We start from the raw sequence: 14,905 nt of genomic DNA, 5'->3' as shown, positions 1-14,905 counted from the left end.
GTGGCAGATTTGATCTCTTCTGAGCTCCTTGCAGCCTCTGGGCGACTGGGACGTTGAACTTGGTGGACAGCTGCAATTTGTTCCCTGGGATCCTACCTGCCCTTTCTCTCCCCTTCCCCTCCTGCGCTCTCCTTCCCTCTGATAAAACTCCAGTGCATTGCGGTACTGCTATGGAGCCCAGGGAGACTTTGGGCAGCTCCCGGCAAAGGGGAGGCGAGGTGGATTTTCTGCTGGCCACTGTCACCTCCGCAAAGCCTCCACCTGCCTCTGGCTGTGCAGGAGAGACGATGCTGCCCACGGCGGGCTCAGGGAAAGGGATCCTGGTGAGCAGAAAGCAGATAGACCCCGAAGAAGAGGATGAGCTGGGTTATGGGAGAGATGTGGATTCCACTTCCAATGCAGACAGCGAGAAATGGGTGGCAGGAGATGGGCTGGAAGAGCAAGAGTTTTCCATCAAGGAAGCTAACTTCACAGAGGGGAGTTTAAAACTGAAGATCCAGACCACCAAGAGAGCTAAGAAGCCCCCAAAGAACTTGGAGAACTATATTTGCCCTCCTGAGATCAAAATCACCATCAAGCAGTCTGGGGAGCAGAAGCTTTCCAGAGCTGGGAAAAATAGCAAAGCAGCGAAGGAGGAGGACAGAGCACGCTCCAAAAAGAAGGTAAGTCCTATGCTTTCCTGTATTTCCCCTTGAACCAGATGGCAGAGGGAGAGGGTGCTTTGTGTCTGAGACACAACCTTCAGGCAATTTATGAGACCTTGTTTGGCTACAGAGGAGACAAAACCATGCTGGTATCATCCTGTGGTGCTGCAAGAGCTGCAAAGGTGATCTTGAGCTGTCCTTCAGGTGTACCAGTTCAGAAGGGATCAAAAGTTCAGCCGAGCCTCTTCTCTTTTTGTGCATAATTGAGATTTAAGATTCATCTTTACATGAATGATAAATGAAGGAGCCCACTTCTAAACTGCTTTGTGTCTGAGCACTAATGCTTGAGCCTTTTGGCTTTCAAGCTTTTATTGTTAAAAGCTTGGTTAAAGCTTTCAATTACATTTTTAAAATATAGGTATGTGCATAGAGAACAATTGAATCCATTCCTGTATACCAAGCGAATGGCTCCATTATTCTTGATTACAGCATTGTGCTAGCAACACTATAGTTATGCTTCAGAAAATACTTCCATTATAAGTCTCATTCTTCCAGATGCTTATCATTTTCTTGAAATATTCTTCTGGAGATAATTCTTTGGTAGCTTAAGCTAGGGTAAAAATTATATTTTTCTTCTTTTTGGTGTGTGTGTGTGATTCAGTCAAGAAGGGGAACGGTATAAAGAAAAGATTTTCTTTATATGAGATGATTTCAGGAGAACGCTTTTTGTTTTCTTGTTGGTTTAATTTTCAGTAATGTGCCCTATACTTAGATTTTAAAAGAAATTAAATTCTGAGGCAGCACTGAGGGTGGGTGGGGGGATGAAACCTTGTGACTACTCATGTTATTTTGGGTGTAGGAGTGCTTTTTGTCCTAGGAATCAGACAAAGGAGCCTTGGTCAGGTTGAGGCTTTATCACAATACAAATACTTCACTTCCGTCTCTTAAGCAACATGTAGACTTTGTGATGAGTTCAGACAGGAGTCCATGTCTGATGAAAGACTCAAATATCTCTAAAACCTGGACAAATGGATCTGGGATATAGGCTTGCACCAATCTAGAGCTCAGGGGATGACTTGGCCTCGCTGTTCAATGTAACTTTGATCCCTTGCTGTACAGAAGGTCCCCACTTCTCCTGTACCTCATACCCACGATGGGTGCTCAAAGGGCTACTTTAAGCCTGGAGGAGGCTACTTGCCAGTGGCCCTCTCAGGAGACAGTGTCCTTCACAGGCTGACCTTTACCAAAAGTCTGTTGACAACTCTAAATTGCTTTCTGAAGCAGCAACATTTCCCACTGATGTGAGGCAGAGCCCAGGGAGGTTAACGTTACTCACTGAGGGTACTTGGCTTGGAAGCTGAACTTGTGTGGGGGAGAAATCAAGGGGAATTTTTCTTAGAACCCTGGTAAATGGCATACTCCTTGCACATCAAAAATAGCACAGTGGAGTTTTGGTCCAGTAATACACCGGGAGTAGATTTTTCCCACCTACTGAGAAGGATGGGCTGCATTCTTAGCACTGAGCAGTGTCTTATTTCTATTTCCTTATCCCCCCTGAATACTTGCAGCAGCCTCAAGGGAAACAGTGGTTGTGCGAGACTCCGCTCAGAAACAGCAAAGGTGTTGCAAGCAATCCCTCTATGGCCAAGCAGGGAGAAAAAAGACTTGCTAACCACTGCGTACTGCGCATGGACTGTGAAGAACATGGGTGCTTAGAAATCAGACCTTTCATTTCTGTGTATTCCTCAGTTAGATGGCTGTGGAAGGCATGTTCATTCTTTGATGTGGCTATTCAAAAAGGTTAAATAAATAAAGCTAGCCGTAATGAAACGGGGGGGGGGGGGGGGGGTAGTGTGGTGATGTTTAGGGTGAGACTTTAATTGCTGAAAGATAAGGAGTTGGAAAGAGGTGGATCACAGTCCACGTGTGGTTGCATCCAGCCCGTGCTTGTGCTGTGAGGTCCGAGCTGGCTCGTGCTATGCTCTCAGGCTGGGAGCGCTTGGGGCAGCACTGGCCTAATCTGACCATTTAAAAAATAAAAATAGAGAAAACACAGCAGGTGGATCCTCTGAGCAGATGGGGAGAGGCCCACCGCACCAGTGAATCGATTAGCATAACACCCAACGGCTGCCGCATGGCAGCTGCTGAGCTGGGGCTGGGCGGGCTGGAGGCAATGTGGCAGAGGAGTCCCCAGAAGGGATTTGGAGGACCACGGAGCTGTGATCTTGAGGGGTTTGATGCCTAGAGACCTGTACCCAGCATTCCTGGGGTGGTGAGCATCCTGTACCCCTGTAGCCAGACAGGATTTTGCATGCAGTTGGCTCTTAGCGCTTGGGTTATAGGATCAGCATCTTGCATCAAGGGGTGGTGGAAGGCACTGTACGGGAGGCAAGCTGGAAATTGGTTGGAGAAGGGCTCAAGCACTGGCAGCGTGACTGCTCTAATGGCTGCTGTGTGTCTCGTGGCAGTTACAGAGATTTTTTTGTGAAGATAGAGTTCAGAGGAAGCAGCAAGTTGCAACTCGAAATGCCCATCTGTGGGCTTTCCTGAGAGAGGAGCGTGCAGGTAGCTTCTGCAGATACTTGCAGAAATGCTGAAAGCTGCGATAGTGGTTACAATGTAATTGTCACATTTAAATGATTCTGGTGGTTTTGATCTTGCAGTCACGTGTGCTCCTCCAGAGTTAGGCTGTTTGCCTGTTGCTTTAATCAACACAAACTCCAGGGAAAAAAAAAAAGTCAAAAAACCCAACTACTTAGCAGCAGCAGGGGACAACACACTTAAACTGGTGGGGCAGGTATGCAGCTGCCATTGTTCTACTGTCCTCTGGATTTTTGCCATGAGAGTTTGGCCCTATGTATATATTTCCCTTGTACATGGGCACAGTGTCATTATTTGAGTTTATCTCCTTGCTTATGGATGGGATGCAGCTTGGATTACACTCAGCTCTCCAACGACCATGCTCATGTCTTGGGGATGGCTTGTTCTACAGTGAAACTGTCCTCTGTAAGGAGGAGCAAACTCTACTAGGACTTGAAAAATCACTTAAGCTTGCATAATAATTTCAGCCACATCTCCAGTAGTCCCCAGTGCTTTGAAACACCGCTTCAGCATTCTTGCAGGAGTTTCAATACACACAGCGCAGAGGGCAAGTAATGAAAACATGCAAGCAATTTAAGTAACAGCGTGTGGGTACGCAAAGGACTGGTAATGTCAGCAATGTAAAAAGGGGCTGTGAATTGGGGATATAGTATTTATTCAGTGGCCACTTAAGGAGGAAGAAGATACGCCTGTTCCGAAGCTTTGCACTGTTCTGCTAATTAGGCAATAGGGGCCAGAGCCTGATTTCTAAAACTGTGGTATGGGGTGCAGTGATGACTAGAAGGGGGCTCTGCAGAGCTGCGCTGCTCATGTGCTGGGGCCTGATTTTTTTTTTCCCCTCCTTTGATTCTAGCCGCTACACTATTTAATGTACGTTTACATCTTTTAATATACTTACGTTGCTTTTCCGTGTGAGCAATTGCCCTGGGGATGTTACATGATGGTGAATGGGAGGGGAGGTGCTTGAGGAGAGGATGGGGCTGGGTGTAGTTGCCCTGGTCCTGAGCGGGATGGGAGAGCTCCAGTGCTGGGAGCCTCTGCTCCGCTGTTTTCAAGGCTTGGCTGCAACCCAAGAACTCTTGGTTTTTACATTGTGGCCTTGCTAAGTTTCACATCAGCTTTCCCCTCTTGAAGATAAGAGCAAAGGTAGCTTCCTACCCCTCTTCCAGGGCTGCTCGGTGGGTGAATTGCAGCTTGGGCTGTCCGTGCCGTTGCTTGTGCAGTGATTGCAAAGCGTGGAGGTGTTTGCAAGTGTTTGCTCTTATTTCAACTGTTCTGCACCTGGGGATGGAGTGGGCTGAACCATGGCTGCTTCTAGACTGGCAAAAGGCTCTGTTTCATTCTGGTGAGGGGGAAGCCAAGAGCCCAAAGGATAACCTGCCTGCCTGCTGTGAGCCCTGCAGGCACTGCTCTTGGTGCTGCTTTCTTCCTGCCTGCAGCAGGGTTGCTCAAGCCCAGAGCCCTTGGCATCCCTAGAAGTACCTTTTCCTTTGGATAAGGGCAAACATGCTGTCAGTTTGGAACGCCACTGAAAGCGTGGCACCAAATGCAAAGAAGCAATCCATCAGCATTCCCTGCTTGTCATGTAGTGTTTAACAAGCCCCAGATGAGTAGTGGTTCCTGGGTTTTGTTTTTATCCCCCCCCCCCCCCCCCCCCCCCCCTTCATTTGCTACCCTGTCTAGTTTTCTGTGTCTGCAAACACTTCATTTCCCACCCTCATACCTCACTCCTTTCTTTAAACATAACCTGATAAAGTTTCTTTGGAGCTTCCATCATATGTGCAATGTCCTGCTTCAGGGGATGTTAACTCATTTATTATTGAACTTTATTTTTGGAGAGCTTGGGATGGGTGAATGTATTTCGTTGCTGAGAAACAAGTGGCAGCAAGTCAGTTGGAAGTAAAGCTTCCTTGTGGGCAGTTAGAAGAAGCTCTGTCCTTGGATTTTCACAGTATCACAGATTTCTAGGTTGGAAGAGACCTCAAGATCATCGAGTCCAACCTCCGACCTAACACTAAGTACTCCACTAAACCATATCGCTAAGCTCTACATCTAAACGTCTTTTAAAGACCTCCAGGGATGGTGACTCCACCACCTCCCTGGGCAGCCCGTTCCAATGCTTAATAACCCTTTCGGTAAAGAAGTACTTCCTAACATCCAACCTAAAACTCCCCTGTTGCAACTTTCGCCCATTCCCCCTCGTCCTGTCACCAGGCATGTAGGAGAACAGACCAACCCTCACCTCGCTACAGCCTCCTTTAAGGTAACTGTAGAGAGCGATAAGGTCGCCCCTGAGCCTCCTCTTCTCCAGGCTGAACAAGCCCAGCTCCCTCAGCTGCTCCTCGTAAGACTTGTTCTCCAGACCCCTCACCAGCTTGGTCGCCCTTCTCTGGACTCGCTCGAGCACGTCCATGTCCTTCCTGTAGCGAGGGGCCCAAAACTGAACACAGTACTCAAGGTGCGGCCTCACCAGAGCCGAGTACAGGGGCACAATCACTTCCCTAGACCTGCTGGCCACACTGCTTCTTATGCAGGCCAGGATGTTGTTGGCCTTCTTGGCCACCTGGGCACACTGCTGGCTCATATTCAGCCGACTATCAACCAATACTCCCAGGTCCCTCTCGGCCAGGCAGCTTTCCAGCCACTCATCTCCCAGCCTGTAGCTCTGCTTGGGGTTGTTGCGCCCCAGGTGCAGGACCCGGCACTTGGCCTTGTTGAACTTCATACAGTTGACCTCAGCCCATCGCTCCAGCCTATCCAGATCCTCCTGCAGAGCCTTCCTGCCCTCGAGCAGATCGACACACGCACTTAGCTTGGTGTCCTCTGCAAACTTACTGGGGGTGCACTCGATCCCCTCATCCAGATCATCGATAAAGATATCGAAGAGGACCAGCCCCAGTACCAAGCCCTGGGGGACACCACTAGTGACCAGCCTCCAACCAGATTTGACTCCATTCACCACAACTCTCTGGGCCCGGCTATCCAGCCAGTTTCTAACCCAGCGAAGCATACGCCAGTCCAAGCCCCGAGCAGCCAGTTTCTTGAGGAGAATGTTGTGGGGAACTGTGTCAAAAGCCTTACTGAGGTCAAGGTAAACCACATCCACAGCCTTTCCCTCATCCACCAAGCGCGTCACTTGGTCATAGAAGGAGATCAGGTTCGTCAAGCAGGACCTGCCTTTCATAAACCCATGTTGACTGGGCCTGATCGCCTGCTTGCCCTGCAAGTGCCGCGTGATGACCCTCAAGATAATCTGCTCCATGAGCTTTCCTGGCACTGAGGTCAAACTGACAGGCCTATAGTTCCCCGGGTCTGCCCTCTGGCCCTTCTTGTAGATGGGCGTCACATTGGCTAGCCGCCAGTCAACTGGGACCTCCCCCGATAGCCAGGACTGCCAATAAATGATGGAAAGCGGCTCGGCCAGCTCCTCCGCCAGTTCTTTCAGTACCCTCGGGTGCATCCCATCCAGCCCCATCGACTTGCGCACATCCAAGCTCCGTAGCAGGTCGCCAACCATTTCCTCATGGATAGCGAAGGCCACATCCTGCTCCCCATCCCCTTCCACCAGCTCAAGGCACTGGGTATCCAGAGAACAACCGGTATTGCCCCTAAAGACTGAGGCAAAGAAGGCATTAAGCACCTCAGCCTTTTCCTCATCCTTAGTAACTAGGTTTCCCCTCGCATCCAGTAAAGGATGGAGATTCTCCTTAGTCCTCCGTTTCGCGTTGATATATTTGTAAAAGGATTTTTTGTTGTCTTTAAAGGCAGTAGCCAGATTGAGCTCCAGATGAGCTTTGGCCTTTCTAATTTTCTCCCTGCACAGCCTCGCTACATCCTTGTAGTCCTCCTCAGTGGCCCGCCCTTTTTTCCAAAGATTATAAACCCTCTTTTTTCTGCTAAGCACAAGCCGCAACTCTCTGTTGAGCCAGGCCGGTCTTCTTCCACGCTGGCTCGTCTTTGGACACGTGGGGACGGACCGCTCCTGTGCCATCACGATTTCCTTCTTGAGGAGTGCCCAGCCTTCCTGGACTCCTCTGCCCTTCAGAACCGCCTCCCAAGGGACTCTGCCAACCAGCGTCCTGAGCAGCTCAAAGTCAGCCCTCCGGAAGTCCAATACAGCAGTTTTACTGGTCCCCTTCCTGGCCTCGCCAAGAATAGAGAACTTTACCATTTCGTGGTCACTCTGCCCAAGACAGTTTCCGACCACCACATCTCCCACCAGTCCTTCTCTGTTTGTGAAGAGAAGGTCTAGCGGGGCACCACCCCTGGTAGGTTCACTGACCAGCTGCGTCAGGAAGCTATCTCCCACGCTCTCCAGAAACCTCCTAGACTGCTTTCTCTGTGCCGTGTTGTGTTTCCAGGATATGTCCGGGAAGTTGAAGTCCCCCACGAGGACAAGCACCGACAATTTTGCAACTTCTGTCAGTTGCCTATAAAACTCCTCATCCGTCTCCTCATCCTGGTTCGGCGGTCTATAACAGACCCCGACCAGGAAGCTAGCCTTGCCGGCCTTCCCGCAGATTCTAACCCACAGGGATTCAACCTTATCATTCCCAGCCTGGAGTTCCACAACATCAAAAGATTCTCTAATGTAGAGAGCCACACCACCACCCCCTCTGTTCTGCCTGTCCCTCCTGAAGAGCCGATAGCCAGGCATTGCAGCACTCCAGTCATGAGAGTGGTCCCACCACGTCTCCGTGATGGCAACCAAGTCATAGCCTGCCTGCTGCACAGTGGCTTCCAGCTCCTCCTGTTTGTTACCCATGCTGCGTGCATTAGTGTAGATGCACTTCAGCTGGGCCATCGCCTTCTTCCCTGGCCTAGCCATTGTTTCCCTCCTGCACAGCTCCAACAAGCCTTGTTTGAGCCCCGTCCCCCTTCTTACCTAGTTTAAAGCGCTCTCTATGAGCCCTGCCAGCTCCTGGCCTAGGATCCGTTTTCCCCTTGGAGATAGGGACCCGTCTGGGGCCATCAGGCCGGGTGCCGAGTAAAGCTCCCCATGGTGAAAAAACCCAAAATTTCTGTGTTGGCACCAGCCTCTGAGCCACCTATTAACCACATGAGCTTTCCGTGTCCTCTCCGTGCCTCTCCCTTCCCCCGTAGGGATGGACGAAAACACCACCTGCACTCCCGCTCCCTCCACCAATCGTCCCAGCCCCCTATAGTCCTGTTTGATAGCCTTGAGGCTTCTCTTTTCAACATCGTCACTGCCAGCCTGGACTATCAAAAGCGGGTAATAGTCAGAGGGGCGAACCAGGTTTGGAAGCTTCCTGGTAATGTCTCTGACCCTGGCCCCAGGGAGGCAGCAGACTTCCCTATGTGTGGGGTCAGGCCGACAAATAGGGCCCTCCGTTCCCCTGAGGAGGGAGTCGCCCACAACAATCACCCTTCTTTCTTTCTTGGTGGAGGCAGTCCTGAGGCATGGAGTCAACTTCCTCACCTCAGGCATCCTCCTGGGTAGGCATCCTACCTCATCCTCACCCACCGGTCTCTCCAGCTCCAGGGCCTCAAACCTATTGTTCAAGGGCACCTGGGAAGGCGGTGCCGGAAGGGGAGGGCATCTCCTGCGAGGTCGAGCAGGGACCTGTCTCCATTCCTCCTCAACTCGCAGGTCCCCTCCCTCTGCCCGATGGCAACAGGGCAGGGGGTCCACCCCCCTTTGGAGCGTCTCACCCTGGTCCCTCTCCCTCCGGTCCTGCAGGGAGTCGCTCCACCAGTCTATCTCCCGCTCGCACTCCCTGATATCCCTCAACCTCTGCACCTCCTCCTTGAGCTCCGCCACCAGGCGGACCAGGTCGTCCACCTGCTCGCACCTCACGCAAGCAGTCTCTCTGCCTCCCGCCGATGGCAGCAAGAGGCTCAGACACTCCCCGCATCCGGAGACCTGAACTGCCGCGTGTTTGGACGGGCAGTCGGTCTGGGTGTGTACTGACTTCCTAGAGAAAGCACCGTGCCTGGTGGAGACCATTGCAGCCCAGCTGACGGGAGAGTGCCGTTGGAGGAGCTGTCCCTATGGGCGGGTGTGAGCGCTCCGCCCTTCCTGCCCGCGGTAACTGCCTCGCTAACTGCCACGTCACTCCCTGTTTGCCGGCCCTGGTCGCTCGCGCTCCCTGAGGGCTGCCTTTGAACGGCCGGGGGGAGGAGCTGTCGCTGACGCTGCTGGCCCCGCCTACGCCTCGTCAGCCTCCCTCACGAGGGCTGCCGGTGCCTGGCGGCTCCCTCACGTAGGCTCGATGCCCGAAAAATAGCCCTGCCTGTCCTGATCCCGCGCTCCGCTGCAGCACGCGTCTGCCCCGGAGCCGGTCGCCTCGGCATTTTCTTGCAATCCCCCCAGTTGCGTGCCTGCAGGTATATGCATTTTCTCCACAGGAAGCAGTTCTAGCACCTTTTCCCTTGAAATTCTTTTCCCTTGAAATTCTATTCATCCTCTTCCTTTCCTCTGCTTAGCCTCACACAGGCAACTTTCTCCTCCAGCTCCCCCTCCTTGAGGCCTCTTGTGTTGTGTTTTTTTTTTCCCCCTTTGTGCCCCTCCTTCTTCCATAAGATCATGACCACTTCCACCCCTGCTTCATTCCCCTTCTTTGCATTGCTGACTGCACATTGCACTTTCCCTCCAGGTTCTTGTGTGCATCTGCATCTCTTGCCGGATAACCCCTGTGCTGTGTTCCTCTCCCCGGTGACTTGTGTGCATGATCATCCAATTGCTCAAAGTGCATGGTTATTTTCCCTTTGCTAAGGGCATCCCTGCATGAGTCAGCTCTTCCTATTGCAAACTGAATGTGGCTTGGGGAGTTGGTGTAAGTACTTGCTCCCTGCGCTGCAAAGGGCTTAGCATGGAGGAGAAGGCACTTGTGCATCTGCTTGAAGTGCTAGGATTTGATTTTATGGCTTTTTTTTCTTTGTTTTCCAAGGGATGAAGCCCCTTTGTATTTCTGTGCTGGGTTGGTTCCCACCCTTGCGTAGGGAAACCTTGAGGCTGCTCTAAATGATGCTGGTGGCAGGTCTCTGAGGTGCACAGCAGCAGTGGGAGGTGAGGAGTAGGGGTGTGGATCTCAGCCTCTGCCCTGGTCATGGGCTAGTAGGAGAGCCCCAGAAATGCCAGCACAGTGGGGAAGTCTTCTGTGAGTTGTGTTTAGGGGAAACTGGCTTTTGAGCAGGGGAGAGACCACTTCAGAGCTGCTCTAACAGGCATGAAGCACCTGGTGGTTTTTAATCTTTCTATACAAGCATTGGGGTGCAGAGTTACACAAACTCAGCTCTTTGATCCCAGGTTTCTTTTTGGCCAGCTTCTTTCTACCATGCTGTTGAAGGCACAAATGAAACAACTGTGATTTGGTGCCCTCCCACCACAACCACCCCAGGCTCCTTCCCCAAAAGAGAGTAGGAATGAATTTCTTAGCAGAAACTTCAGAGTTTAGGAGGCCTCTTTCACCGTGAGCTGAAAACCACTCAGGTTCATCTCGGTCCTTGAAGATTCCTGAGATGCCTGGGTTAGGAACTGAGTCTTCTTGGGCCTTTGTGTAGTCAAATAGGGGAGGCTAGTCCCACACGAAGATGGTTCAGCCCTCACTGTGAAGTGTGGGAGTGCTGGATCCCAGCTCTCACTAGTCCTTCTCCAAAGCCTGTTGAAGCAGTGTCCACCTCACATCATGTCATTCATATCTTGTGACAGTAATAAAGCAGAATTTTTCTTCCAACTTGGTGTTCTGCCTGAGCCAGCCGATCCCTATCCTTCACTGTCTGTCTGTTCCCAAAGAATTGTGACTCTTTTTGCATGTAGCCAAGTATTTCTTTAAGAAGCATGCATCTGGCAGCAAAGGGGTGGGTTGGGGAAATCTGAGCGACTTTTACCGCCTAACACAGAGTGCCAAATGAGGAAGAGTTGCTGTATTTGATTAGCTGCTACATGACCATGGCTTGTGGAGGCTGTCTCTGTCAAGGACCAGTTTTGTTTTGTAGCAGTCCCTCCCACGGGAGGGTTTTGCTGGCCCTCTGTGACATTTCCTTGTTCCCTTGTGCTGTGCCTCTCTCTTCAAACCATGACAAAAATGTCCCCTCTGCTGGTTTGGGGACTGAGGAGATGCTGCAGGGCTTTAGGGGGGAAGGAACAAGAACCAAAGAAGGGCAGCTGGAGGTCCCGTGCTCCCCCCATGCTGAACTGCAGGACTGGATGGGTGCTGCTCCCAGCAGCCTCATAAAGGCCTGGCCAAGTCAGTGCAAGCTGGTTGTGTTCTGAGAGCACCAGGGCCTCCAGGCTAAAAGAGATGTGCTGGAGAAGTGACATACTGGCACATGCATCCAGAGCAGTGAATCTCTGTGCTGCTTGTGTCTTCATTTGCTGAGGTTTGGGGATGCACAGGAGTGTCAGGCCTTCATGCATTCATTCATGTTCCTCCAGCATCTCCTTTTGCATGCAGTGCTCCCCTCCTCTCCTTCCAGGCATGCCTGACCACAAATACCTTCTGATTTACCTCCAGCTTTTGTCATCTTTACTCTCTTTTTCACACACATGCACACCCAGCTATTCACCCTCAGGTCAGGTCTAATCCTTCACATGCTTCATTCCCAGCTGGGCTTCTCGCTGCCCATGTCCCCCTGCATGGTCAGTGGGACTGCATGATGGGCTCATCTTGAGTCCATTTGAATGGAGAAGAGGGGCTTCACTTGATGCTCTCAGCTTTTTTTTTTTCTCTACTGTGAGCATTGAAATTAGTGAAAGCTGGTTTCTAACCACGTTCCTTTTCTGTGGCTTCTATGGTGTCTAATGATGAGTGAACTTATTGGCTATTCCCTCTTCGGGAGCCCCTCAGAGGTCCTTTTCTTCTGTCCAGATAATTTGAACAAAACTTCTTGGAATATTATATCTTAAAGATTTTTGTTAAACTTGATCAAAATTGGTCAAAATACCCTAAAAACATTGAGGAGAGGGTCATATAGTCAGGCCAAGGAGTCTGTGTCCATTTGCATACACAAAAACAGTGTGATCACATTGGACTTGTTTTCTTAGGAAACCAGTCTAAAAATATCCAGAGTAAACACGCATTGTTTTTTTTTTCTTTTAACTCTGAGACTTTTCCAACTCTTGAGACTTAAAAATGATTCCATTTGATATGTGACCCCGGAGGACAAGTCCAGTTAGCTGTATTTTCATAAGAGCATTATTTTCCATTTCTTACCATGACCTCTAATGTGAATTAGACCATTGGCACTTGTTTCCTTCATCTCAGGACACGGAGTGCTATTTGTACATTGTGATTATATTTGGACTCTGGGCTGCAGGCGGTTGCTGTCAGGATAGGGATTCTCAAGCTCTGGTGTGCACACCAGTAGCAGAATATCGCTTTTGAGTAGGCTGCTCGACCTGGGAGAAGTTCTGCTGTTTTGGGGTAATATCACCCAAAACCAACCCCCAGAGCTATGAGCTTGTAGAAAGGGCCAGCAGAAGGGCTGGGGTGGGTGTCTTACTACAGAAATGAGGTTGCCTATTTAAGATGTGGCCTGGACTATGGCTTTGTGGAAGCCAGAGTTGCTGAAGATGAGGATGTGGTCATTCAAGATGAACAGTCAATTGCAGCTGCATTTGCAGAGCTAAGTGTGTCTCTGCCAGGCTTGTTTCAAGATGATGCATCGTATTCCTCTTGTAAATCAGTCTACTATGGTGGGCCCTGTACGAAGGCAGCAGAAGAGACTGTCCTCCTGCAAGAAGCCCACAAACTCTGTGAAAATTAAAGCAGGAGAAATAAAAGCATCTTGTCTCTTAGTACAGTATGTGAGAGACTAATCAGATTAATGACTCAGTCAAGGAATCTGTCACAGGCTGGGGTAACATTTAGCCCTTCTTCATTGTACTGCGGTTGCTTAGCCATAACACAACTGAGTCTCCCAGATGGTGGTCTGATCTTGGAGTGCTGGCTTCTGGGAGCCAGTCGTCATCTTGTCACTGACATGGGGAATTTGTTTCAAAATTAACTCTCTGCATCTTTGGTAGCTTAATGATAAAAATTTATCACAAAGAAGAGTTAGGGCTTGGTGTGGAAATGGGGGGATTGAAATTTTGGGGCCTGTCTGCAGTCAGTCAATCTAGATGCTCTTAATGGTTATTTCTGGTCTCTCAACCCTAAAATGTGGTAAGAGTAAACAAGTCCTCCAGTAAATATTCCTTATCTTCTCATCAGTTTCTCATGGCTCTCTGTCTCACCTGGGTGGCGAGGTTTTTAGAGAGAGATGGTATCTTTTATTGATATCGGTGTTACAGCAACTCCATCACTGTAAACCTGGGTGGTTCACTGAGGAATTTCAGTGCTTCACAGCCTTGTAGCTTTGTGTGAGCCGCTCTTGATCCACACACTGAAAGATGAGAATCAGCCCCAAGGGGGTTTGCGGGTAATTTTCCCTTGCCCAATGCTCCTGGGAGGAATGTGGTGGCACAAGCAGCCATGCCAGAGGCCACAGCCAGCTCTCCTTGATGGCTGCTCGGCTCTGTCTGATGAGGAGAGGGCCAAGCAGTGGATGCTTAGATGTGTCACCAACGATCATGCTCTTGCTTTACTGTGGGGGCAATGCTGCTTGTTCCCAACCACGTGCTTCTGTGCAGAGATGCTTCTGTAACACGCTTGGCAAACACTTCCAAGGAGGATATGTGAGAAATGGTTTCCTCATACTTTTGATGCAGAGTCAACACTAAGTCCTAAACTTACTTGTTGTTAGTCTTCCTTGCATCCCAGTATACGCTAAAATATTGTCCTGGCTCAGGTAGCTTCACTTGATGTATTTCCAGGTGGGTAACTTACTAAAAACTCACTCTTAAGGCTAATAAAAATAGATCTGAAGCAGATATTTTCCCACTGGGGAGCAGCAACACTATCAGAGGCTTGATCAGCTGTCATTTCTGCCTCCTACCAAAATCTTTTCATCTGTAGGGAAAATCCCTAAATCGGTATCCTGTGTAGGGTGTATTAGCAGGGAGCTTGAAGGCACTTGTTTTGCCTCATCTTCTAAGGGAACTGCTGCTACTGAATTGATGATGTGCTTTACTACTTATAGCCCATGTATGTGCAGGTTAAATGGGGATAATTAATGTCTTGCCTGTTTGCTGACACTGCTTTCCCCAGTGCTCAGCTGACTCTTTCCAAAGACAGCCTCTCACTTTTCCTGGAATACTTTCCTTCAATAATTCATGTAATCATTAGGATGAATTCCCTCCAGCATTTTCTCTCATCTTAATTCCATTGCATTATTTGTAACTACATTCCTGATTTGAAGGAGGGGGGGAGGGGGGAGCCTGTTTCCTTCTGTGACTATGGCAAAACAGTCACAAGAAGAAGAGTGTGATGGGAGGGATTGATCTGTCCTTAGGTCACTGACTCGGGGCACGGGCAGGAGCTGTTATTAGTCACTCAGGGACAGCAATTGCCAACATGCTTCATGGGAATTTGGGAGGCGTGGGGCAGCTCCATGGGAGGGCAGCATGTCCTTTACTGCTCCCCATGCTTTGGTTGGCAGATGTGGCACGTGACAAAGTCATGCTTCATCCTTGGAGGCAACGCAAGGCTTGGGTGCTTGGATGAGGAGCCCTTGGTTCTGATTGGGTCACCATTTAAAATAATGGGAATTTAGCTGTTGATGTCACCTAGAAGGCAGAGAAGGTTTCAAAGAAATGG

General features: G+C 50.0%; 1 protein-coding gene across 7 annotated transcripts in view; it reads left to right on the top strand.

Moving 5' to 3' along the window:
• The window catches only part of LOC308184713 (SET-binding protein-like), a 317,153-nt gene that overhangs the window by 15,770 nt on the left and 286,478 nt on the right, over window positions 1–14,905 (top strand). For all 7 annotated transcript variants that reach the window (XM_080572069.1, XM_080572070.1, XM_080572063.1 and 4 more), the window contains exon 2: window positions 2–662. In XM_080572069.1, the coding sequence (XP_080428195.1) occupies window positions 171–662 (492 nt within the window). In that variant the 5' untranslated portion in view covers window positions 2–170. The remainder of the gene's footprint in view (window position 1; window positions 663–14,905) is intronic.

This window comes from Anser brachyrhynchus (assembly GCF_964034855.1).
Source record: "Anser brachyrhynchus genome assembly, chromosome: W".
NCBI lineage: Eukaryota > Metazoa > Chordata > Aves > Anseriformes > Anatidae > Anser > Anser brachyrhynchus.
Note: the sequence above shows the minus strand (reverse complement) of the source record. Positions and strands in the feature narration are given on the sequence as shown.